General features: G+C 48.5%; 1 protein-coding gene and 1 long non-coding RNA gene across 11 annotated transcripts in view; one reads left to right on the forward strand and one right to left on the reverse strand.

Annotated features, from left to right (window-relative positions):
• Positions 1-5,033: 5,033 nt before the first annotated feature.
• The window catches only part of SHANK2 (SH3 and multiple ankyrin repeat domains 2), a 709,321-nt gene continuing 687,440 nt past the window's right edge, over positions 5,034-26,914 (reverse strand). For all 10 annotated transcript variants that reach the window (XM_072639430.1, XM_072639427.1, XM_072639424.1 and 7 more), the window contains one exon: positions 5,034-8,677. In XM_072639430.1, coding sequence (XP_072495531.1) covers positions 8,116-8,677 — 562 coding nt within the window. In that variant the 3' untranslated portion in view covers positions 5,034-8,115. The remainder of the gene's footprint in view (positions 8,678-26,914) is intronic.
• Positions 8,128-26,904, forward strand: LOC140524704 (uncharacterized). The gene is made up of 2 exons (XR_011973804.1): positions 8,128-8,213; positions 24,902-26,904. It is a non-coding gene; the product is annotated as an uncharacterized lncRNA (long non-coding RNA).

The following is a 26,914-nucleotide window of genomic DNA, read 5'->3' on the forward strand; positions in this document are numbered from 1 at the left end:
ACTTCACCTTTTGGGCTAGGATTCAGAAAGACCTGGGTTCAGATGACATTTACTAACTGTGCAACCCAGGACAAGTCCCTTAACCTCTGTTTGCCTCAGTTTCCCCAACTGTAAAATGGGGATAATAACAGCACCTCCCTCCCAGAGCTGCTGTGACGACCAAATGAGATGATCACTGTAAAGCACTTAGCATAGTACCTGGTACACAGGAAGTACTACGTAAATGCTAGTTATTAATTATTAGCTATTATTACGTCACTTTCCTGCAGCCAAGTAAAAGAAGGTTTGCTCTACACTGAGCTTGTCTGGTCCTCAAACACACCATAATCCACCTTTGGGGCTAGGCTTGAAGCCTTTCTGACAGCAAAGGGCCTCCCAAATTCTGGGCTCCTCCATTTGTTCTCCACACCTCCCATTGTGGCTCTCTTCCACACTTAGATGAGACAGTAAGACCTCATCCAATCCAAATACCTTCATTTTGAGTAAACTAAGGTCCAAAGAAGACTTGCTGAGGTTCGCCCACTCACTTTCAAGTAAAGAAGTGTCCAAAAGAGAAGGCAGAACACACCACTCCTCAGGCTGTTGAAATCAGATGATGGGGATGGAGTCAGAGGTTGGCAAATCTGTAGGTCAGCACCGGGTACAGTTACCTGTACACAGTAAGTAGCCCTCAGTGCCCTTCCGTGAGAGGAACACCACTGTCTGAAGTACAAATTCTTCCCACATATGTACTAGTCCAATACAGACTATTCTCTGTTGGTGTAGTAGGAAGGGGGATGAATTTGGATTTAGGGAAACTGAGTTCATATACCAACTCTGCTTCTACCTGGGTAACACTGAACAAGTAACTTTCCCTCTCTGAGTCCCAATTTCATCCTTTTAAATCCAAGGGTGTACAAACTGATTTCTGAGGTCCCTTCCAGCTCTCTGATTAAAGGGTGCAGGACCCTTTTATTCAGTGTGGGACCAACTCCAATAAGGTCCAGAATCAATGGTTAACTTTTCAGTATGAGCATTTATACCTTGGAAATCAGGAAACACTACAAATCAGGGCTTTATTTATTTTTTATTGTCTACTCAAGTGAGGGAGAAAAATCTTAATAATGCAGGTTAAACTTAAAAGTGTGTTGTGCAGTCAAAGCTTGATTTATGTAACCCTGGCTGGAGGACTCATTTTAGTTGTGGGCAGGGGAGAGAGGGGATGATCATTCTTCCAGCAGGTCCTTCCAATCTAGGAACTGTTTGAGTCCAGATGGGCTAATGATGGATGATCCATAACCAGCTTCAAACTTTGGGGAGGTTCATTATCATGAAAGTGGCTGCAGGGGAACTTTTTTTTTTTAAGTCACAGAAATGTATGAAATGAACTATTAGAAAGTCATGGAGGGGCTTTCAGCTAGGTCAGCAAGACATACTTGACAAAATCATGGCTCTCCCAAGGGATCACTGATTTGAGAAGACCCCCCATCCCAGCACAGAAACAAAATAAAAGTAATTGGTAATGCTGAGCCATGTGAACTGTGACCATGGGTATACTTAATCCTGGGATCTTACAACAGAGGTGAAAGGACCCTAGAGGATATTTAATCCATTCTGCCCATGTGACAAATGAGAAAACTGAGGCCCAATAGGTGAAGTGACTTGCCCAAGGCCTCATGAACAGGGCACAGCTGGGATTTGAACCCAGGTTCTCTGGTACCGGATTCAGAACTTTTCCTACCCTATCATGCAGCAGGCCCATGATTACTAATGTCTTCAAGTCAGGAACATACTCTGCTCACTATATTGTCAATTAACTGAAGATATACTAAATAGAGCAGTTTGGAGGTATCCCCTCCTATCCACACAATATCTAAATGATCTCTCAAAGTCTGATTATTCTTGGCTCAACTTTTGGCCTGAAATGGGAACTTTAAGTTATAGGCATCTTCCAGCTTCCTCAGGACTTAGAAACTGAAGCACCAGTGTATTTTTTTTTTTGTGACAGCAGGTAGAAAAATCCAGAGTAAGTATAGTTTCTTGATTGAATGAAATATATATCCAGGAAATGGGGGCAAAATTTGTTAATGCAGTGACCAATATGGCTCCTGAGGAGTCTTGGGCAAAGGGCACCTGCAGGTCTTTGCCTACTGCACTTACTGCACTGTGGGCAGATCAGGGAGGGTTCTGGTGAAATCTCCTCCCTTGGCAGCTTCCGGACCAGAGATGCACAAGTCCTTGGTTCTTCTGATCATGGAGGCAAAGTGAGATTTTTGCATTTACGGCCACCAGCACTGAAACACACCTTGAAGGCTGTTTCACATAGGCAGTCGATAAATGGAGCAGTCTAGTAGAGGCAACATCCAGAGAATGATAGAGTTCATAAGTGACTTTTCCTTCTGTTGTAGTTAACCAAAGGCAGGGGGGCATAGTATATACAGAGCCATCCTGAAGGTCAGGAAGGCCTGGGTTCAAGTTTTGCCTCTGCCACACTGGTTTCAGAGGGTCAGCCCTGGGCAAGTCATAAACTCTCAGTGTTCTAAACTCTTCTCAAGATGGACGAGCAGATACTTATCTCCATTGGTAGAGGAATTTTCCTTATCAAGAGTTATTACCCATGTCTGGGCTCTTTCACCCTACCAATAAAGGGGGGAAATAATTTCTGAATACCAGTGCTATTTTTGTAATTAAATGAAACAAAATGGCTTTGGGATTGACTATGACAAGATGGCGGCTCAATACAGTTTCAATATCTACCACTGGGGGTCAGCAGAACACAGGGAGACTTTAATCAGTCCAGGGCTCCATTGCTCAAGACATTTCCCTCTGGCTTTGGCATGGAAAGCATTTCTACTCATTGGCATTTCAGCTAAATAAAAAATGCTGTAAACGTCTCAGCGAGACATAGCATTGTAAATGGAAATTAACTGAAACACAATCTTATTTCAATTTTGTTTTTATTATTTCACTTCAGTGACTGTGCTCCCTCCACAGTTCAGTGATGCCAAGGAGACCCCAAGTCAGAGACAGGGAGACTGCCTTCACATTCATTTCTCTAATGAACCCCTGTTTGGACTGTGCATCGAGACGGACTTTGTAGTTCAGAAAACAAGGCACTAAAACTATGTCTCGGCTACATGAATACACTGAAGGTAAACCAATCCTTTCATTCAACATATAGTATTGGAACACAGTGGGGGTTTTTATGCAGACCAGGTCTCAAAACACCCAAGGCACACACTTTTTGGTTTTCCTTATTATTTTTTTTTCTTTTCCATATTTATTTGAAAGCTCAAAAGCCAAGGATCAGAATTCTGATCGAGTTTCCAAATAGTAGCATCAGATACTGGTTGGTTGTGGTGTTGGTTGCAAAATGAGAAAGACTGAAATGCAGAAACATGGTAACACAGAAAGCAAACAAGAAACCCACCAGGAGATTCAGTGTGTCCCCAAATCAAAGGGGTTGTCCCTGTCAAAACCGAGAAAGAAACTTGGAGACAATGTTGATCTCCTGGTCTGTAAGCATGGCTTGCTCCCATTGCCTGGCTCCCATTGCCTTGGTTTGTTTTTTTGCAAAGGGCTTGACATGTATAAATGGATAGTCCTGGTTGTGGGAAGGTGCTCAAGTTTCTCTGGTTTTTAAAATGCCCCAGATACAGTCCAAATGAGAAACAAAGAAGGCCATGAACAGTTTCAAGAAGACAAACCAGGACAGCCTTTGGGGTGGGGGAGGGAGGAAACTCCTCCAAAAAAACACAAGGATCCCAAATGTCCCTCATGGGGGAAAACAAAGCTAATCATAGGGATGCTGTTTCAAGTGCCATGAGAAGATAGACTGCTCAATGACCAATAATACCTTCCTGGGAAGGCCGAGAAAAGCTTTCACACTTCCAGGACTTCAAAAGAGAGCTGGCCCCTCAAAATAGAAGGGAAGGGTAGGCGAGCATCCTGGAGCTGCCCAGGGCTCATAGACCACCAGATTGTCCAAACCCTTAGATTTTCTGTTTCCATCTGAGTACTCCACTCTGGCCCAGTCACTTCAAATTTTACTGGAAGGTCAAGAGTCAGGAATTCGAATAAGGATGGGAGAGTCCGTCAGGACAGAGGAAATGTGGGCAAGAAACTAACCTGAAATCAAAAGAACTTCCACCCTGTTCCCCATCACCAAAAATTTAAAATTCAAGTGGAACAACCTTTCCCTCCCATGCAAATATTCTGTGGCCACAGAGGATGACACATGAATTTTTTTTTTAACGTAAGCTCCAAATTCAGTACCCTTGTTTTCCACATTGTCAAGAGAATAAAGTCAGATAGATCAAATGGAGTGAGCTGGGTGGCATTTTAGTCCTTGGGAAACCTCTTTCCCCTTTCCAGCTGTAGGGAGGGGACCTCTCCTCTGTAGCATCCCTATTATACATGAGGTCATGAGGTTGGCTGTTTCTGCTGTGATGGATCCAGACAATTTCTTCTGTTTGCAATCAGACCCTTGACCTTAATGGAAGAGGGCATTTATTCTGGACAGTCATTTTGGTCACCATTTAAGAGCAACAAGGATCAGGAAAAGAATGTGCTACAGGGATGGGGTGAGGGGCGGGTGTGGGGTTGTTTCCTCTATTCTGACTTAGAAGAATGAAAAAGTACAGGGCAGTCACAGAGAGAAGGTGGGTGGTGACTGAGGCCAGGCCGTCAAGTACTGAGCACTAAAAATGAAAAGAAAAGATGTTAACGGGAAGCCATTACTATCTGGGATTCAGATCACCACTGCGGAATAACGAATAATGAAGGTGCACATCTTCTTGGGCTGCTAGGGAACTCAGGAGGAAAAAAACCCACCCAAACAGATCATTCCTTCATAAACTGAAGTATAATAATGAATTAGCTCTGTGATATGTAAAATCTGCAAACCAACAGTCACATCTAGCCATTGTTGTCATCTAGGAGTCAGCCAAAAAGATGTCCAGATGCTCAGGTAGAAGTGTCCTGGCACGCAGGCGCCATGTAATGTACATCTTGTGAGGTTTGGTCTCATATATACAAATATTACAGAAAGAAAATAGGCATGTAAATACAGTTTATTTTAAGTACAGTATATAACAAAAGATTATCCTAAAACCCAGAGGACCACAGTTAACATGTCTCTTTGAGTAGAGCCATTATTTAACACTCAGCTCCACTGTTAAAGAGGATCATGAACAGGGTCTAGGCCTGTTGTCCCCCAAAGCCGGGGAGCAGAGAAGGAGGGGGCTCTCTGAACTAGGAGCTATTGCTGAGGGGAGCAAACTCGTCAAACAGAGCTAGACTGATTCGTCTTGGCAAACAAGTATTTTATTGGTCAAAGCAGGCCCTTGGGCAGCCCGATCACTTTGATACAATGTAAAAATAAAGGATTTCATTAGCTCTTTAATGTTTCCATCTGCTTTCTACTGATGATTTTGCATCGGGGTGGCTGTGTCTGCAAAGACTACAAAATAGCTCGGGAGGAAAGGGTCCCCACCAGCCTGCACCCCTTGGAAGCCACAACTCAACGAATCCAGATCCCACCAAGGTGCGATTCAATAGCGGAAGCCCGGGAGTCACCGGGCTGAGTTTCTCTATCCTCATTTGGGCTAACGTTTGACCTGCCACGGGTGCTCGGACACAACACCAGCGGAAAGCAAAGGAAAGAAAAGAGCCTGATGGTTAGCGGTTTATTGACTGAATTCTGTCATCTCATCAAATGGAAGACAAGTGATGGCTAAAATACCTCTTTTTTGTGGTTATTTTGTTTTTGTCGCATTCTTACGTATTGTGGCCCCTCCGCTGGCTACCTTGAGAACACCTGTCACCAAACTCCTCTGTAATAATGATCGTCTCACTATGGAAAAATCGAAAGTACTCTGAAGGAAAATGCCTGAATGCATTCTTTTTATTACAAGTTAGGTTGGAACTTTCAAATACAAATGTTGACCTGCAAAGGGGATCAGAACAGAGGCAAATTCAAAAGAAATCTTGGTTTTCCAGAGTTGGAGGTGGAGAGGGTGGGGAGGAGACTGGAAAGGAGTGGCTTTTTGTTGGCTTTGGGACTGGGGAGCGACCGAGCGACCAGTTGCCGTTCGGTGAACCGGGACCACTTTCGAAGAAACATTTGTCCTTCGGTGACGAAGTTCTAGCAAAGATAGAAAACGTAACACAGCTCTGCTGGTTCAGACGCATCCAAATAAGGTTGATTTAAAAAGGTCATACTCTTTAGAATTATTCCACAGAAATAGTATTATTAGTATTAAATCACCAAAGTTTGTTTTCTTTAACTTCCTAGCACAAAGGCTGCCTAGTAGACCAGCCACTGTTTTTTTTTCTCTTAAAATATTGTGCTTATAAACTATCTATACAGCTATTTAAACTTGCAGTAAAGAAAGAATTAAATTGGTAAATTTGCTGTACTCATTCGAGGGCTGCTGCAGACCTAATCAGACACTTGATTGTGAGCAAAAGTAATAAAAAGGAAAGAAAAAGAAAAAAAAAGTCTTGTTTTATAACTAGAGATGGGCTGGGGCTAATCTGGAATAGAAAATAAAGCCAAACCCAAACATTTGGGTCACTTCCAGATGTGGATGGATACACTGGAAGCCTGGCAGGGACATTGGTTAGCTGTGGGCAGTTGACAACCTCCCTTAGAGATGAGAGGGCCTTTGACAAGGGAGGGGGGAAAACTTTGGGGGGCCTGTGCAGAATCAGGGAGGTGAGGGGCAAGGGAGAAAGACATGGAAGAGGATCTAGAAAAGTTGGCAGTCAGGGTGATCTCATTTTCTATTCCTAAAAGACCAACATCTTTCCTAATCCCTTGGAAATGCCCCCATTTTGCTGCCTCCATTTCTGCGCCTTCAATCCCCACTCACAACTTCACTCCTCCTCTCAACCCTGGGTCCTGTCCACCTTCTGTACCTCTCTCTCACAGCGCAGCTTCTCAGTAAGCTGGAGAGATTCCCTGAGGTCCAAAGAGGAAGGGAGACCTCTCAACATGCTGCTCTCCCTGGCCCCAGACAGCAAAGGAGCTGTCATAGTATGGCTCCTCAACCTTGAGGGGACTCAGGATTTGGATCCTGGAGCCCTTGACACAGCTCCCGACAGAGACCCCACGGTCCAGGTAGCACCACGTGGCCCCTGGTTCGCCTCATTTATTTGATTGTCCTTTGGGTCAATGTACATGCTCACCTCCTTCAACCTCAAAGGGGTATAAAAGACAAAACTAGTGCTCAGGAGCAGAAGGAAAGGGAGGTGACCCGCCGTTTCCCCAGCCCAGCTTGACGTGTCTGGATGGGACACCCTGCGTCTGGCAGAGAGGTGACGTGCCTGAGGTGGCTTGGGGACTGCTTCGTTCCATCTCTATATCGTGGCTATGTGCTTTGACTAACTCCATATGGCCTGTTGGCCACCTGGGAAGTATGCTAAATAGATTTATTTGCAGAAATCAAGAAATAAAGGTGAGCAAAGCAGGGCACGATCCTATGGAAAGGTTCCACCCTCTGCCAAGAAAGTCACCACCTCTCTGCCTGCCAGCTATGGCTACAGCCTCAGTGAGGAGATGGTGGAGAGGATGGGGGGGGGGGGGCAAGATGGCACAATCCCATAAATAAATACATCTGGGGCTGGTTCTACTGCAAGCAAACTGCTCGGAAAACAAGGAAGCAAGTGAGCATGTACTGACCAAGAAAGGGGAGGGGAATGGGCAAGAGCCAGTGCTGGGACCTGGAGGGTCAGGAGCCGGTCAGAACCAAGGGAGGAGCAGCTCAGGAGACTTCGGGCCGAGCCCATCCTGGGCTGGCTTCCGGGCCTGGGAGGAGCAAGGGAGGTCACCTGCCCCGGGAGGGGGGGCAGGCTTGGAACCCGTTCTAATCCCCCTCTCCCTTCCTCCCCTCTCCGAAGGGAGTGGCCCCTGCACCTGGCACCTAGGCCTGGCCGGCCACCAGGTAAGAAAGCAGGCCGGGGCCTGGGGGTTAGCGGACCAGGGCTCCGAGATGCACTCGGCCTTTCTTTGGGCGACAGGAGGTGGACAGAGCCAGGGTGGTGTCGGTGCTCACAGACCAGAGACCTCAGCGACTGCAGCACAAGCCCATCTCTCTAAGCAGAAGTCCATGAAGGCAGAGGGAGCAGGCGTCCTTATCTGTCCAGCAGCTGCTTCAACGCTCTTTCTATGTTCATTCTGTGGCCGACTCGAGTCACTCCGAGGTCTATGAGGTCTTCCTTCTGAAGGTTTGGTAAGTGACTGCCGTCGATTTCATTGTCCATGAAGGTCTCTTTATGCTCCCCTAAATTTAAGCTTTCCAGCCAATCCGCCACATCGGGCTTGGTCCACAGGTGGACAGGTTTAGTTGTAAAAGGCTTATTTGAGATTGGCTGTTGCAGTATCGAGGGAGACGGGGACCTGCTGCGCGGTGCCGCGCTCAAGCCAAACAGGTCCCCGGAAGGTGGCTGGCTCGGAAGGCTAAAAACCTCAGACAGAGTGTGTGAAGGGGCCGCAGCTGAGACGGCGCTCAGGCCCTCCTCGGCCATCTCGGTGGGGGAGACCACGGGGCTTGGGGCGCGTCTCGTGACCGCGGTCCTCCCGTCATAGTCCGGTGGCCTGCTCTGCAGGGTGATGGGCTGGGTGGTGCCAGGGCGGACGGTGAAGGTGACCGTCGTGCTCCGCGTCCCTGAGACGGTGCTCATGACATCCGTGCTCCTGCAAAGGCGACAAAGAGGCATCACACTGGAGCAGCGGGGCGCCTGGCGAGAATGTGGGGCGCCCGGCGAAAGTGGGGGGCAGGGGGAGGGGAGATGGTGTGGGGGAAAACCAAAGGAAGGGGCCCGAGGGGCAGGCACGCTGACAGGAAATAATCTTAGACGCCACGATCAGCAGGCGAGACCAGAGCACTCAGAGACACCGAACCAATCATCCCACTCACCTGAATTCAACGATGGGGAATGGGGGAAAGGCACTTGTCCTCTGGAAGGAAGGAAAAAAATGACCAGAGGAGGGAATGGTCTCTCGGATGGTGGATATTTTTAGGAGAGCCATGTGAGCCATTGATGGCTCCAAGAACCAAGACTGGGCCAGAAGGGCTCTGGGTGATATCCCGCTTCTCTCTCTCCCCGCCCCCCCCATCCCGCCCCTCATTGACCTCTGCTGAAATCCTTTAGGGCAATTCTAGGCTTTGAGCTGGGACCGCTGTCCCTCGATACCCCTGAGTGTGAAGTCCTCCCTGCACACACAAGCACTCGATACACCACAAATCGTAGTGTATTCACTCAGAAAAGCGAGGGTGCCATTTGGGCTCACCATCCGCCTCTGACTGGGTTGGTCTGGGTGCAGGGCTCTAGCTGATGTCTCAGAGAAGAAAGCGCTAGCGGGATTGCCCTGCAGAGCAGCAGAATCGGAAAATTGTGAAGAAAAGCTAAGTCCTGTATTGGGTATGGTTTGCTTTTGGCCTCCCCTCCCCCAACTCTGCTTTCAGGAGAAAATAGAAAACCCTAGAGAACAAAACCCCGGAGAAGGAGGTATTGTAGGAGTCCTACCAGGCCCCAGGCTGGATCCTGGCCCCTCTCACCAGGCTCCAGGTTGGGTCCCGTTCCTCTCCAGCCTCACCTCCTGCATCTTCTCCCTCACGAAGAGTTTTGGGCTGCAGAATGACTGTGGTTCCTCAATAGGGACTGAAGGTTTGGGCCAGATACCTCCTCACCCCAGAAAGGCTCAGAGCTGGTCTCTCCAGCACGTCCTCCTTAAGCTACAGTGAGACTGCGGACTCAGCCATTTTAGAAACATTTTCGACATGACTGAAACTGTGTTTTTTTGCTCAGTTGGTTATCCTAAGAGGTAGAAGGTAAGTTCCCTGAGGCCAGGCTTGCTTCTTTTTTTGTCTTTGGATTCCCAGCATGCAGCACCTAGAAAGCACTGGACAGATCCTGGGTAAATTGAATTGAATCGAATTTGCCACCTAAGGGTGTCCCGGTAGAGTAAGAGAGGGTCATTCTGGGAGTCAAGAAGACTTGGGTTCAGATCTGGCCTCTGAGACATCCCAGCTGAAGGATTCTGGGCAAACCCCTCCACTATCTCCGCACCCTCAGAACAGGCCAGCTGCACCTCTGTATGTGGTGAGGCACTTTCTACAGCTGCAGTTGCCCAAACCAAGATCATAAGTTCAGAGTTTCCCTCCCTCCCCAAAAAGAAAGAAAATAACTCCTCCATTGTCTCTAAAATTCAAGTCTGAGGCACCGAATGCCCTCCCCTCTGCTTCTTATCTCCGTTCCAGCCTTGTGTCATTTATACACACACACACATACACACCACACACACATACACACACACTTCCTGTTCCAGTCAGGCAGTCCTTGTTCTCCTACCTCCCTGTATTTACACAGGCCTTCCCTCTACCTGCAATCCAGATTCTCTTCACCTCTTGCCTCTTCAAATATTTGGCACTCTTCAAGGTTTCTCTGGGCTGCTGCCTCCTCCACAAAGCCTTCCCAGATTGCCCCACAGAGTGGCAGTGAGGCTTAGGTGAGAGAGAAGGAGTTATAATGCAGTGGAAAGAGGGCTTCCTTTGGGTGGGTTTGAACCCTACCTTGGTCCTGTACTAGTTGGGTGGCCCGGGCAAAGCCCTTCATCTACCTGTCTTCCTTTCAGTTCCTCATCTAAGACTCCCACATCCTTCCAGTCCTGGATCTCAGATCCTTTATGAAGTGCTTTGCAAACCACAAGGCCCAATACAAACCTGAGTTACTTCTGGCTTATTTTCTAGTAGTTTCGATTTGCTCTTCCCTGTTCTTTTAATAATCATGAGAGTGCCTGGAGATGGTTACCGAGCTTTGAACACCTCACCGGAAACAGCCAGATGAGTCACCTGGGCCCATCCCTGGCCTCCAGTGCCAGGCTCCTATGGCTGATGGCCACACACCTCTCTTTTCTAATGGGTGCCTTATAATGTCTTGCTGAGGGTTTTCCTGATACATGGTTGAGTTCTTGAAAAGGGAGCTGGAGAGTGAGAAAACCTGGGTGGGATCCCAGACTTACAGGCTTAAGAGATGGAAGGGACTCCCATTGACCCCAACCCCATCATTTGACAGAAGAAAATGAAGCCCAGAGAGGTTGTGACTTGTTCAAGGTCATGCAGCTACCAATCCAGGGCCCTTGGGGGGCTGAACCATGATGCTTTCCCTGTCCCAGCTCTGATGCCTCTTACCTCGGTGATTCTAGGCCAGTGACTCAGTTTCCTCATCTGTGAATAGCATTTTACACTCTGTAACTCATAGGGCTGTTAGGGAGAACATGCTTTGCAGAATTCAAAGTACCAAGGAGATGGCAAGTGTTTGACAGCAATAAAATAATAACAATGAATTATTATCTTCAAGAGGAAGCAAACATTTCTCCAGGGGATGTCTAGGATGAGAGTGGGCATTGGTAGCAGATGAGTGCCCTCTGGGGAGTGGCAGGTGGGGTGATTACAACCTTTTGAGAGGGAGCCAACGTTGGCAGTGGGTTAGCCTCCTGGCTGAGCTGACCTGGGGCCAAAGACATCTACAGCATCCTGGATGACCTCTGTATGCCTTCCTGTGGCCATGGCTACCTCTTGGCCATTTCTGTCCCTTCCCCCTCATGGGAGTCTTTGGCTTTGGCCACTGGGGATTTCCTAGGTCTCTCACTGGGGCTCAGGACCAGTCTCCTGCTAAAGTTAAAAATCATTTCCGTGATTACCGATGAAGGCAGGGCTGGAAGTTTGGGTTCAATTTCATTTCATGTAACAAACAAATCTATTATATTCTGACTATGTATCTGGCCCTTGCCAGGCAGTGGAGGAAACCATCCCTGCCCTCAAAGTGCTTACATACCTTTGGAGTTGGGGACACATAACTAGGATACAAGAAGATCAATTTGAAACATAAACTGGTGCTGCTGTTCAGTCACTTCAGGTGTGTCTTACTCTTTGTTACTCCATTTGGGGTTTTCTTGGCAGAGACACTGGAGTGGTTTGCCATTTTCTTCTCCAGCTCATTTTACAGATGAGGAAATTGAGGCAGGTGGGCTTAAGTGACTTGTCCAAGATCACACAGCTAGTGTTTGAGACCGGATCCGAACTCAGATCTTCCTGACTCCAGGGCCGGTGCTCCTCAGCATGGCTCTTGGCAAAGGAACGAGGCATGAGGGAACCCTGAGAGCTCATCTCTCATTACTGGGCTAGAGCTGCCTACCTTCTTTGATGTCATCTACTTTACTGTGGGATTCAGGCCTGGGGAGGGGGGTGCTGCAGCTCCCCTGGTGAAGGGGGCTTCAATATCTGAGCCCCAGACATACATCACATGATGCTATTTCCTCTATGGGCATTGGAAGGGCCACTCGCCAGTCCAGTTTGATTCTTAAATGCCCCCAAGTCTGCAGCCATGGGTGGGTGAAAAATCAACCTTGGTAGCCAGGCTCTGTAGATCTTCAATGGAATCTCTATGTTGGAATCATCATTTTTAAAGCAAGGATGTACTAGTGCTCCTTCTGTCTCCTGATGTGCTCCCCATCAGTAACTCAAGCCTCAGTTAGGCACCTACTCCATATGAGGTGCTGGGGCCACAAGGACAATAATAGAATGACCCCAGCACTCCAGGAGATGACATTGGATTGATGCTGAGAAGGTACAAAGGAAGTCAAAACCCTCAATGTGAATTCTGACTATTCACTTTCGGCAAGTCAGCTGACCACTCTGGGCTTTAGTGGGTTTTTTTTCAGTGAAATGAAGGGATTGGATTAGGATCTGTAAGCATATGGTTCCCTATGATCTAAGAGCCAGCAAGCACTGGGCTAAGCACTTCACAAATATCCCATTTGATCCTCAAAACTCTGAAAGGTTGATGTCATTATTATTCACATTTTACAGATGTGGAAACTGAGTAAGGGACGTGCCCAAGGTGACAGAGCTAATAAGTATTGGAAGCTGAACTCAGGTCTTCCTAACTTTAGGTCCAGCCCTTAGCCACTGGGCTATCTAACTGGCTTTTACGGAGTCATTTACAGTTTGCAAAGTGCCTTACAAACATCTTCTTCTAGTTTTATCCTCACAGCAACCCTGGGAGGTAGGTACTTTATTGTCCCCATGTTTTACAGAAGAGGAAACGGAGGCAGCGAGCAGTCAAGTGACTTGCCTAGGGTCACACAGTAAGTGGCAGATAGAGAATTTGAACTCAGGTCCTTTAACTTTTATTCTTTCTCTGTTAATACCTATTCAGAAATGAATCTATGCCACCTCAACCCCTCAGGCTGGGCTGGGGCACCCAAGCTAGCTACTAAAGAAACCATCAGCCATGGTAGGGAGACTCAGATAGTACAACTGTCAGGATATGAGGGGAAAACCTTCCTCCCCTCTCTCAAAACATAATTAAAATTAATTACTCTTGTTTTTTATTCCTGTACTTCTCCCTTCACCTACCCAGGGACCTAACCATCAGAAAAAAGAATAAAAAATGAAAAATGCAGGCCAGTAAAACTAATACAGCAACTTAGTCTGACAGTAGATATATACATTGTTCCTCACCCATGGTCCCCTACCTTTACAAAGAAAGGAAGAAGGTACTTCCTCTCTTCCTCAGGGACAAGCTTGGTCATTATAATTTGCCAGCACCTAAATTCCCTTTGAGTTAAGATTCTTGTTCTCTCCCAGGAATGCCTGCTGCTCCAGGTAAAGTCCACAGTCCCAGTCCACAAATGGATATACCTCCCCTCCATGCCTTCCCCCACCCCCATAACTTTACCATTACAGGGAAATTGTAGAAACCATTTAGAGATGAGTAAGAATTTAGCCAGGCTCCTACCCATTCATGGAGTGATTTGCTCAAGCAGATTCACAGAACCTCAGGGCTAGAAGGGATGCAGAGGGGTTCTATGGCTAAGGACCCCTTCTAGAGGATCCCTGACAGGTGGAGGGCAAGCATCCAGAGAGGGGGAATCTATCACCTCCTGAGGCAGCACAATGGGATGACTTTTATTGAGGAAGTTTTTCTTAACATCTGGCCCAGACCTGCCACCTTGTACCTTTGTCTCCATGGCTCCTAGGTGTGTCCTGTCCCCAAGGTGGCCCTTTAGATGTATGAAGTTAGTAACCAGGAATGTGCTCTCCTCAGTCTGCCCTTCTCTGGGCTGCTTTGGCTCCTATGTTTGCTTTCAGTCCTGGCTGCTGCCATCCCTGTTCTGACCCTGTTCTGACTCACACTGTCCTGAGAGCTGAACACATCATCCAGGGGGCCCGGGCAGGGCTGGGGACACAAGGTCCAGCACCTGAGCCCTGTCCTTCTCAGCACGGCCGAGATGGTACCAGTGTTTGCTGCCTCCTATGGGCCTGTGGGTATTCCTGCAGCCCGCTGGGGCTTTTTGTTTAGAGAAATGCTGCCTATCCTACTCTCTCACACAGGCTATTTCTGAAGGTGTCTTTTTTTTTTTTTATTCCCAGTAGAAGTGGAAGACCTCCCTTCATTGTACGTGTCCGGTAAACACACACACACATGTAGTATGCACAGACTAGTGATTGCATTCGTGCAGGGAAATTCCAGTGCAAAAACTCCTTCCACACAATGCAGAAGAGTGCCCCCCCCCTCAGAATTTATAGTCTGGCCCCTCATTCCAGGTCACACAGTTAGCATGTGTCAGAGCAGAACTCGGTCTTCCTGTCTGGTGAAGATGAACAGAGACACTCTCTTTCTGGCCCTGGCCTTTACACGGAGTCCCAGGCCAGGCCTTTCCACTATTCTGGCTTGCCATCTATTCATATCAGTGATCCCTAGGGGGCACCACAGTGCATGGTGTGCTGGACCCAGAGTCAGGGAGACCTGAGCTCAGACCCAGTCCCAGACAGGTACTAGCTGTGTGACCCCTGGCAGGAGGCTTCAGCACTGCATACCTCAGTTTCCATCTGTAAAATGGGAATCATAACAGCACCCATCTCCTAGGGTTGTTGTGATAATGTTGCAAACATTGAAGCTCTCTATAAATGCTAGCATTATATATTACGTAATAAGTATAATTACGTAATATACTGCTGTCTCATATATATCACATGTGTCACATAAGATATATGATTGTAGGCTGTCTCCAAGGTTTTAAGTCTTGGTGCAGTCTTAAGCTGTTGAAGCTTAGGACAGTACTAAGCCTCTTGGGACATTGTATAGACACACAGGTTGCACGCACGCACAGACACACACCCATGAACACATCAGAAATGCAGAGGTTTTATCTTCTTAGATGTGACATTCCCTGTATAGATTTACTTACTCAGGAACTCACAATTAGCTCTGAAGTTGAGCATCAGCCTTAAGGGGAGGAAGAGTATCCATGCCAGCATAGTTTCTGGTATATAATAGGTGCTTAATAAGTGTCTATGGGACCCTGAATCTGTCAGCCTGTGGAATACTGAATGCTTCCAGCTCTATGTCATTTCTAAGTTGGATGAGCAGGCCACCTCTGCCTTAATGACTGACAAAAGTCATTAACAGCATGGAGCTCAGTGTAGAGCCCTGGGGCTTCCCACTGGAGACCTCCATCCAAGGTGACATGGAACTATGATTACCTCCTGGGATGCTTGGGAAGAGGGACTTTTCCATTTTAAATGTGAAAAATCTGTTTCCTTTATCAGAAAATGCATCAGCACCCAGGTATACATCCTCTGGCCTCCTGGCCCTCCCTGAGTGGCTGATGGTTCCTGAAGGCCAGCACGATGCAGCCCAAGGGATGCTCGCTCCAGTCATCTTACTGTCTATCAGTGAGTGTTGGTCCTGGGGTCAGGAGAGGAAGGCTTCCCACCTGTTGTCTGGATGACCTTGTTATTTAGGAGGAAATGCCCAGAAGGAGGCCTATGGTTTCTAGCCAGAGGAAGAGTCCGTTGCTCAGAAGCTAAGCCTGCATGTGGGCCCTGTTTTCTGGCTCAGGGTGAGGAAGCCCAGAGGAGGCCCCTCCAGTGCCCAGATGATCAGATCAGAAAGTGAGAGACAGAGTCACGCGGCCCAGAGCATCTGGGCTGCCCCCGATGGCCCCCACTTACTTGTAGTCAACACGACCCTCTTCTGTTTCCAGCAACCGTGAGAGCAAATAAAAAAAAATGACAAAATGGAATGGCAACATGAATTTAAAAGGAAGACAAAAACACCTGTGGGTTGGCAACGAATGAGGTGAGGTGAGATGAGACGAGTGAGCACTGTTCCTGCCTGATCCCCAACTACCCTGGCTGGAGGATTGTGAGGAGGCAGAGGCCTGCCCATGTTGAGGGCAATAATTTACTCCTGAGATCAAGAGCTGGAAAGGATCTCTGAGGCCCAACCCCTTCATTGTAACTGAGGAGGGAACTGGAGCTCAGGGAAGGGAATGACTATCTCAGGTCCCACAGGAAGAACCAGGGACAGGATTTGAACCCAGGACCTCTGACTTCATAGTGAGCTGAGGGCTTTCATCTCTGCCCCCACATGACTTATCTGTTGGCCCTGTTTTGGAAATGGCAAACCCCAGTCACAGAGAGGTTGACAGATCTGCCCAGAGAAGCAAGGCTGGACTGTGAACCTCGAGCTTAGAAGAGGAGTCCAACCTTCCTGCCTTCCTGGCCCATGGAACAAGGCACAAAGCTTAAAAAAGAGACATACTTTGGGAAGGCAGAGAAAAGGGCAAAAATGCAGCTAACCCAGATTCTAACCAGATTCTGAAGCTGCCCCTGCTGGGTAATTCAAACAAAAGAATATATGTAAAATGTGCTTAGCTTCATGCCTGGTTCAGGAGGTGCCCCTTCCTGCCCCTCCTCCGAGAGTAACTCCAGAACTAAGGAGCCTCTGAAATGGGAGGAGTCTCCTCTGTGTCTCTTCCATCCTGCCTGCTGCCCCTGGGTCTCAGGGGAGGGCTGCCCCAGCTTCTCAGACACTGGTCTGCCTGACCTCCAAAGACTCATCCTGATGGCTAAAAAAGCCCCTGGTAGAATCGAACCCAGGCCTGTCCTCCCCCACCCCCACAGCTCAGTCATTGCTCGGCGCCAGATCCGATCATTACGTTGCCTAGCAACCCCTTGGATCTCAGGCGGAGCACCCAGGAATCTGCTGGCCTGATAAAAAGCCTGGCATTCTTCTCCCTCCCCATCTTCTTTAAGCAAACCTAAAAGGAGATGTGAAAGCTCCAAAGAGAAAAAAAAAAGAAAGAAAGAAAGCGAAAAAGCCCACGTTCGACTCTGGTAGTATCTCTGTCTCTGTGTCTGTCTCTTTCCCAGAGATACTTTCATTTTGACATTCAACAACACATCGAAGCAAAGTGAAAAATCCATGTGTGAGGCAGACAAGGTGGGAGCTGAGGACCTGCTCTCGGGGGATGTAGGGTGAGGTCAGGCAGGGGTTTCTTCCTCCTTCAAACAAAGGGCTCAGTCAAGATGAAGCCCAAGGTCCCTTTCTGCTCTCACGAGCCTGCACATTCTCCCGTCCTGGTGGGAGTTTGCCCTCTGTCCAAAGCCAGCAATCTGCCCTGCAGCAAGGTGGTGTGGGTATCAGGGCAGGATGGCACCCATTTGTGCTGCGGGAGCCTCAGCCTATCCTGAGCCTTCAGCCTCTGGTGTTCAGTTGGGGCTTGCCTGCATTGGCCCTGGGCAGACCCTGAGCATCTTGTCCACGTTTTCCCATGAAGTCCCCAGAGGAGCTTCGCCCACCATGATGGCAGCTTTCTCTAAGCTCTTCCATCGTTACGTGGGCACCAGAAGATGCCAGGGCTCCTCACGTTGAGACCCGCTTGGCTCATCTCCTTTACTGATTACAAAGGCTGACGTCTGCCACGTGACTTTCCTGTTGCCATCCTAGCTCACAGTTTCTATGTGGCACACATAATTCCAAAGCGGGTTGGAGGGACGATGCATTGGTCTTGGGTCTGGAGACCTGGCTCCAACACTTACCAGCCATGGGACCCTCCTCTGAGGCTCACTTTTAAAACAAGAATGAAAAGCCTCATCTCATTATGAGGAAGATGAAGTGAGAATGTATGTAAAGTCTTTAAGGCTCAGAGAAAATGCCAGTTTTTGCTCTGATTATTATCATTAACCATCAGTGCGTGTTTCCTTGACTGTGACATTGATAGAGGCAGGTGGCGCAGAGATCACTGACCCACTTTTAGAAATAGAGAAACTGAGTCACCGAGGGGCAAATGGACTTAGCCAAAATCTTAGGGTGATCAGGTTGGATCTCCTGTTAGGTCCCAGGTCTCCCCTGTAGATCAGGCCAACATTCCCAGGTTCCAAGCACGGAGACAGGGGCAAGAGACCCTGGGGGTGAGTTCTCCTGGCTGGCCCCAAAGCTCTGCTGGACAGACTGTGTCTGAGTCTCATCATTGACTTGACTGGCACAATGCTTCTAGGCCAAAGTCAGGCTTCTCTCGACTGAAAGAGTTCACTGACCTCTTTGCAATCTTGTTTGCCCATATGCCAATGGGCACTAGGGAACAAGGAAATTACCAAGCCTGGCTGGTATCACCAAAGTGTTCTCCAGATTTGAGGCAGTTCATACTGGTTGGGCAGAAAGAACTCTGAGCAACCAGACTGGGCTGATCTTGAATCCAAAAGACCATCGTCACTATATGATTTAATGGAGCTATGGGTGAGTTTGGAGTAAATGAGGGGAGTAGTAAAGATACTGTCACACAGAACCACAGATGTTCAGAGCTGGAAAGGACCTCAGAGGTGATCTAGTCCAATTCCCTACCCATGTGGCAAGTGGCCATCCAGCCTCTCTTGAATAGCTCCAGTGATGGGGAGCTCACTATTCATCTTTTGGAGGATCTGTTACAGAGCTAATTAGGAAGGTCCTCAGGTGATCTGAACTCTCCCTAGCCCTGAGAGGATCTCATTGACTATGCAACTCCAGAGCAGGCCAGATGTTAGAATCATCGTATTTCAGAGTTGAAATGTCTATCTATCCCATTGCTTTAGCAGTTAAGGAAAATGAGACTCAGCAAAGAGGATACTGCTAGTTAATGGCTGAGTTAGGATTTAAACTCTGGTCCATTCAGCAACAGGCATCTAGGTGGTGCAGTGGATAGAGTGCCAGGCCTGGAGTGAGGAAGACTCAGCTTCCTCAGTTCAAATCTGGCCTTAGACACTTACTTGCTGTGTGACCCTGGGCAAGTCACTTCACCCTGTTTGCTTCAGTTTCCTCATCTGTAAAATGAGCTGGAGAAGGAAATGGCAATCCACTCCACTATTTCTGCCAAGAAAACCCCCAATGGGGTCCTGGAGAGGCAGACATGGCTGAAAAATGACTGAACAAGCATTTACCAAATTCTTACTATATACAGGGCACTGTGCCAGTGGTAAGGACTGGCACAAGAAGAGAAACCAGTGTCTTCCCTCAAGGTGCTAATGGTCTCCTGGGGGAGGGGAAGAGCACATGCAGAGATGGAAAGATGAGTAAAACCATTTGGGGGAGAGAGACAGAGACAGAGAGAAAGAGGCAGAGGAGAGAGAGACATTGACAGAGACAGAGAGAGACAGACAGGGACAGAGAGGGAGAGACAGACAGACAGATATAGGAGAGTGAGTGTGAGTGAGTGAGAGAGAGAGACAGAGGGGGGGGAGAGAGACAGAGGAAAGAGAAGAGAGAGAGACATAGAAAGACAGAGACAGAGGAGGGAGGGAGAGAGAGAAAGAGAGACAGAGACAGAGAGATAGGAGAGAGAGAACATTAAAAAGCTAGAACAATCAGAGAAAACTTTCTGGAGACAACACTCACCAGAGAAAGACTGTGAGAAAAGGAAGTGAGAAGGGAGAGTGTTCCAGGCCTGGAAAGATGGAAGCCCATGGTTCAAAATGACCACTAGCCCAGAATGTGTGAGGTGAGGTTAGACAGACAGGTTGGAGTCTGATGGGGGAGGGCCTTCACTACCAGGCAGAGGCAGGGAGCCTTGGGGTTTGAGCTGGGGAGTGTTGGGGTCAGAGATGAACTTTGGGGAGGAGAAGTGGAGGCTGGCATCAGGGAGACCAGTGAGGAGACCACTACAATTATCCAGAGGAAAGGGGGTGAGGTCCCGCACCAGAGTGGGGACTGAGGGAGTGGAAAAAAGGAGGCAGATGCAGTCGATATTGGGGAGGCAGAGATGACAAGATCTGGCAGTTGGTTGGATATGGAGGGGGCAGAGAAGGGAGAGTCAAGGACTGTTTAAAGACTTCAAATCGGAGAGCCTGGAAGGCCAGCAGTTCCCTTCATGGTACGTGGCAGATTTAGGAAGGAGGATAATGAGTTCCATTTTGGAAGCGTTTATTTCAAGATACCGATGGGACATTTATGACAAGATATCCTGCAGGCAGCTGGCAATGGGGGAAGTGGAATTTAGGTGAGAGATTTTGCCTGGAAATGTAGATCTGGCAAGATGGGTGGGACAGGGCACAGAGCCCTGGAACTGGAGTCAGGAAGTCCTGAGTTCAAATCTGACCTCAGACATTAGTTAGCTGTGTGAGCCTGGGAAAGTCAGTCCAACTCAGTCTGCCTCAGTTTCTTTATCTTTATAATGGGGATAATAATAGTACCTCCCTCCCAGGATTAATGTGAGGATCACACTTGAAAACAGTTGTAAAATGCTTTTCAAACCTTTAGTTTTTTCTAAATGCTAACTATACAACTGCATTCATGAGAACTGATAGGATCTCCTGGCTCTGGGTTTGAGGCTTTTCATCTGCTATAGTCCGTCTCTCCCCATCCTTATCAATGCTCTGTGTACATATGTGCCTTGCACACAGTAGGTACTTAAATCCATATTAGTTAAGCTGAATTACAGCAATGAGCTGGGCACCTCCAATATAAGGTTTCTATAACCCCCTGAGTTTTATTCCTGACTCTGTGAAGGGCTAGGTTACCTGAGACAAAATCCAGTCATTTCATGCCTCAACTTTCTCATCTGTAAAATGGGAATTGGACGTTGGCCCTGCCTACCTCCCAGTGAAGATGTGAGGTTCAAATAAGGGAACAGACTTGGGTAAAGTGCCATTGTACAAAGGGCTGTTCTTTGCAGACCCAGCGTTTGGGTGTCTCAGGTCTCCAGTCCTCTCCATGGGCCAAGAGGACTCTGGACTATCATTGGATACATGGCTCCCTGGAGAAGGGGGCTGGTTCAGTGGCTGCTCAGTCCATAGTGGCCCCTGCCATGATGGTGGATAAGTTAAGGCTGTAAATTATTGGTGAATTTAGGTCTCCTGGGGTGTACCCTAGGGATCTGTGGTTGGTCTTGGACTATTCAATATTGTTTGGCATGGTATCCAAAGCTGACTGGGAGAGCTACCACCCTGGAGCAGAATCAGGGTTCAGAAGGATCAGACAGACTGAGCAGAATCTAATGAGATGAAATTCAACAGGGATGAACACAACTTACATTTGAATTAAAAAAATCAGCTTTGCAAGGGTAAGATGGGAGAGGCATGGGAGACGCTAGGCAGATAGCAATTTATCTGAAAAAGATCTAGTGGTTTTAGTGGACTCCAAGCTCCGCGTGAGCTGGGTCATTCAACCAGCATTGATTCAGGACTTACTGTGTGCAGGGTGTGTGGGATACACAGTCAGAAGTCAATCTGTCCCTGCCCTCCTGCTGTCTGGATCTACATGAAGGGAAGGCAAGGCAGCTCGCATTTATGAAGTCCTTCCTCTGTGCCAAGCACTGGGCTAAGTGCTGGTGATACAGATACAAGCCAAAAGAGATAATTACTGTCCTCAGGGAGTTAATACTCTATTGGGAGAGGCCGGGATGATGTCACTGCCTTCCACTCTACCAAGGAGCATAGTACTCCACTGTGTTGGTCATAGGTTAGGGAAGGCATTGGTAATAATCCGTAGAGTGCCCACAGGAGGGCAGTGAGGAAGGTGGAAGCTTCCAGAATCCTGCCTAATGAGAACGGGCTGGAGAAGGGGTTGGGAGACTTAAGCATGGATGGCACTTACAGGCTGGCCTTTGGGAGAGGGCCTGATCTGGAAAGTTTGGCTCTGGAGAGCAGAACCAGGTGTACCAGGCAAGCTGCCAAGGGGCAGGTTTGGGGGGGTGTCAGAAAACATTCTCCAACCATCTCAGCTGTCCCCAAAGAGAGTTGGAGCTGCCTTGGGAGATGGTGGAGGTGGCTGGAAGACCACCTGACAAAACTGATGTAGGAGGAAACCTGAGGCTCGTGATGGACAAGAGGCCTGGAGGCACCTTCCCCACTCTGGGATTCTGAGCATCAGGAAAGGCAGAGAAAAGTTTCCCCATGACTCCTACATCCAAAGCAGACACCACTACCCAGAGCTGCCGGATCCTTCCCTCTGGGACCCAGGGCCTCAGGGGCGCCAGCCTCCTTAGGGGAGGGGCAACCTCACGGGTCAGATACAGCCTCTGAGACAGGGTTGAGTGAGGAGTGTGCTGGTCTGGCTCTGGCCTTCTTTTCACACCCTGAAGGGGGCACTGGCGGTTTTCTCTTTACTAATCCAGCTTTGATAGTGACTTCCCTCTCCTAAAGCTCCTGCTTTCACCTCGTTGGTTTGGGGGGAAGGGCATGAGCACCAACAATTCGTTCATGGTTGTGATTATATCCCAGGACCTGGGGAACATAAAAACCCAGCATCTCAACCTTCCCTCTTTGTGTGGTTCAGCGCCCATGCCTTCCCTCATCTGATCTCAGCCTGAAGAAAAGGACCCTCCCAGGAGTGCAAATCCAGTCCAGGAAGAGACCTCATAGACCACTGAGTCAGCCCTCCTCCTTTGACAGATAAGGAAACTGAGGCTAAGGGAGATTAGATGGCTTACTCAAAGTCACACAGAGAGGAATACAGCTGGAAAGGACATACCCCTGAGGTGAATCCTCTCATTCGACAGCTTTGGAAACTGAGGCTCATGGGGTGAAGTGACTTGACCAAAGTAACAGAGGAGATCATAGATCCAGATCTGTAAGGGACTTCAGAGTCCGCCTGAAACTCTCATAAGTTAAATAACTCACTCCAAGCCATACATGTGATGAGGGTCAGAGGGTGGATTTGAACTCAAGAACTCTGAATGCAGAACCAGTACCCTTCCCCTGAACAAGGCTGCTAAGATTGTATCACTCTACAGGGAAAAAGGCATGACTAAGACAACCAGAGAAGGCTTTAGTGACCAGGACATGTCTGTGTACATATATGTACACATACCCACATATGCACATATATGGAATCCTAGAACTTGGGCCCTAGAAGAGACCTTGGGGATCAGCCAGTCACCCCAGAAAAGAGTGAAGCAGACAGACCTATAGAGGAGGTCAGACTGCTGCCTGTCACAATCCAAGTGGGCAAAGGATTAGGACTTATTAATAATACTGATAACACTTAAGTTCCTCCTTGGACCAGAACATATTGCTGTTCACAGCTCACAGTCCAGTCCAGACTAAATCTGAAGGGCCTCAGACTCCAGCTTTGTTCTGTCCTTTAGAGATGCTTGAGGCTCTTATGGGCACAGACAGGGGGAGCTGGCAGGGGTCTGAGGCCCAGAGAAGCAAGGGACCTGCCCAGCGTCACTCTTAGGACTTTGTTCAGAGCAAAGAAGGCAGGGAACCAGCCTCTGGAGGCTTAGTGACAACTGGAGAATGCCTCGACCAGTCACTGTCCTCCTCCTGTACCGGAGAATCTGAGGAGACCTGGAAAGAGTCATGGAGGAAAGGCAGGACAAAAGCCTCAGTCCGGTACTCGGTGCAACTACAGCTCAGGGCGAAGGCCTTCCTCTGGCTCTAGCCAGGGACAGCTCACGAATCCCATGGACCCTCTGGTGACCAAACCCTGGCAACCTGAGGGGACTGCTCTTCCCCAGTGCCCTCTTGTGGGGATAGTTCTAAATATTCAGGCCTGCCACGGACAAGTGCCCAGACCTCTGTTCTCTCTCAAGGGAAAGAAAACCCTCAAGATGATCTCTTGCTCACAGTCTACTTTTGGTGCCTTTTGCAGAGGTGGAGTTAAGGGATCATTGTAAATGCTTGGGGGAAGCCCCAAAGATAAGCCCTACAAGGCCAGGCTCATGGTTCTGCAGTGCTGACCTGATGCTCCAAACCCAGGGATCCTTCCCCTGTAGGCAATTTTCTGCCTCCATCAGTGCTTGGGTAAAGGACATCGGCATCAGAGAGTAACGTGATTAAGTTTCTTCTGGGATTGTAGTAAAAATACACAAATTCCATCTATAGAGAGATCTGACTTGTGCTGAGAGGTGGGTGAGGGAGCAGAGGGAAGAGAGAGTGAGAGCCAGCGAACAAGGCGAGAGCTGTCCAAAAGTGGCATGGTTCCCCCAGGAGGTAGTGAACTCCTCCTCACTGGAGGGATGCAAGTAGAGGCTACATAGCCTTGTTCAGACATGGCTTGGACTGGATCAATCAATAATCCTTTATCAAGCATCTAGGTGGTACAGTGGATACAGCAACACACCTGGATTCAGGAGATTTGAGTTCAAATGTGACCTTAGACACTAGCTGTGTGACCCTGGGCAAGTCACTTAACCTCTGTTTGCCTCACTTTTTTATCTGTAAAATGGGGATAATAATCTCACCTCCCTCCCAAGTGTGAGGATGATTGTTTTGAGGAACCGATGGGATAATAACATTTGTAACATGTGTTGTGAGTTGTACAGTGCTGTCTAACTCTGGTGAGGGTGGCAGATTGTTAAAGAGACCCACGGGATGCAGGGCTTTGGAGCTCTGATCTAGAGATCTAAGTTCTTTAGTGGGATGTGGGGCGGGGCAGGGGCTGCTGCTGAAACATCCTGCCATGGGCTCTTGGGGCAAGGCGCAAAGCCTGGCAGGGTTGGGGCTTCTTCACAGAGAATTCTGGGATCCCGGGGGTGGGAGTTTCCTGACGTCAAGTTCTGATCTTGCTATATCTCACCTCCTTTCTGTCTCTCTCATTCCTTCCCTCTCTCCCCATTATGGGTGACGGGAGCCAATCTTGTATTTTACAGGTAAAGGAGTTGTGGCCCAGAGAGGGATGGAGACTCATCCGAAGCCACGCAGGAAGGGCTCTCTGAGGTCATCTTGTCCTACTCTCTCATCTTCCAGTCTGGAAAGGCTTTGGGGGCCACCCAGTGGTTGGGCTGCTAAGCCTGATGAAAATGCCATGAATTTCTCCTGCCTTGTCACTGCTTTTCCTTCTGTTTGCTCAACTGGTTTGTATCTCCCTGGAGACAAGGCTTTGGGGCTCTTTTTTCCTGAATGCTGCGGATTGCTAAGAACATGTTCTATTGTGACTCTTCATCGAGATCTCATGACATTTCATAAATTCAAGAGCTAGAAGGGACCTCAGAGGCTCCTGCTCCTCCACTTTACAGGTCAGGGAACTAAGACAAGGACTGATGCCATGACTTGCTCAGGGTCATAGAGGCAGGAGATGGACAAGCTGGGATTCCAAGCCAGGTCCTCTCACTCCATATGGGGTGTTCCCTTCAAGGGCCAAACATTTGTTTAAGTATTAAGCCACAGGCAAGGATCTCCTTGGGCTGTGTAGCCAGGTAGGAGGCCTCTACCACTACTACAGAATACTACCAAAATCAGACCACCCTAACAGAGCACTTGTATATGCACATACTTGTGTATATGTTTGCCTGTGTGATCTCCCAAAGCCATGCGTGCAGGCACAGATATCTCCAGCCATTCTGGAGAGAATTGAGGCTTAGACTCATTGTGTCAGCGAGGCTTGAAGCCCAGTGCCCTGATGGCCACTTAGTCCCTAGGTTTGGGTCTACAGGGGAGGAAGGGTCAGACTATGATAGGATAGTCGAAGGAGCACTGGGCTGGCCATGGAAAGACCTGCTCCTGATTCCAGGCCTATGGTGGGACCCCCGGACTCTCCTGTCCTCTCTGTCATGCAGACGGGCAGGTATGGGATTCAGGCAGGATGCTGCTGCCAGCCAGACTCAGGTGTTCTCATGGACTACAGGCTGCTCTCCTCTACAGTGGTGGATGGTTAGAATAGTGGCATGTGTTTGTCACCAAGGCCACATAAATCTCTGCCTCTCCAGAATCCCAGCATATTGGTGACTATCCCCCATGGCTGGAATGCATTCCCTCCTCACCAGTACCTGGGAGAACCTTCTGCTTCCCTCAAATTCCGGCTAGTGTTACCAACTCCAGGAAGCCTACCTTGATTAATGTCCTTCTCCTCTGGAAAATGTCTTCTTAGCTCTTATGTCCTAAGTTTCTAGGCACCTTATCTAGTGTATTGGAATGAGTGTTTATTGCCAGTAGATTGTTAGCTTCCTGAGAGAAAAGATGGTTTGATTTTTTTTCCCCAGTAGGCCCAGCACCCAACACTGTGACTGGTAGGCAATAGGCCCTGAATAAACTGATTGATTGAATTGAATTAGAGAAGACCTGGTCTTTTCTGAAACAGGACACGCGCCCACTTCCTCCCTCCTGAGAGATCCTCTGTCCTTTGAAGGCTATGACAGGAAGGAGGAGGCCACTTCTTTCCCATAAGTCTCTTCCACTATGGCCAACTTTTCCTGGCTCCATCCAACACAACCTGCCTCCGCATGGCTGCTCTCTCCCTCACACCTATTTTTGTCCCTTTCCTCTGTCCCATACCTCACTTCCCTTCCTGAAAACTGATCCCAGTTCCTGCCAGAGAAGAGGCAGACCCAGACCGGGAACCCACCCCCGACTCTCTAGACCCAAGTGGCTGCTCCTTTCACTTCTCACCATTTTCTGGGAAACGCTGTGCTCAGTCACAGGGCTCCGGAAGACTCTTTGAGGCCCCTAGCAGAAGTCCCTGATCCATGGCAGACGGTCTTTAAGAAGCGGGGTGCCTGGACTTCTGGCACCACGGAAGACCAGGTGAATGTGAGACAGAAGGTGCTAACACCTAACCGAAGCCTCGGGCGTTTCTCATCACTGAAGCTTAATCGGGCAGCGTGTGTGTTAGAGGCTCACTCTCGGCTGTTTTCTGATGCTCAGGAGGCCCCGGCAAGGCTTCCCCC

The sequence above is a fragment of the Notamacropus eugenii genome, chromosome 2, assembly GCF_028372415.1.
Source record: "Notamacropus eugenii isolate mMacEug1 chromosome 2, mMacEug1.pri_v2, whole genome shotgun sequence".
Classification (NCBI taxonomy): domain Eukaryota; kingdom Metazoa; phylum Chordata; class Mammalia; order Diprotodontia; family Macropodidae; genus Notamacropus; species Notamacropus eugenii.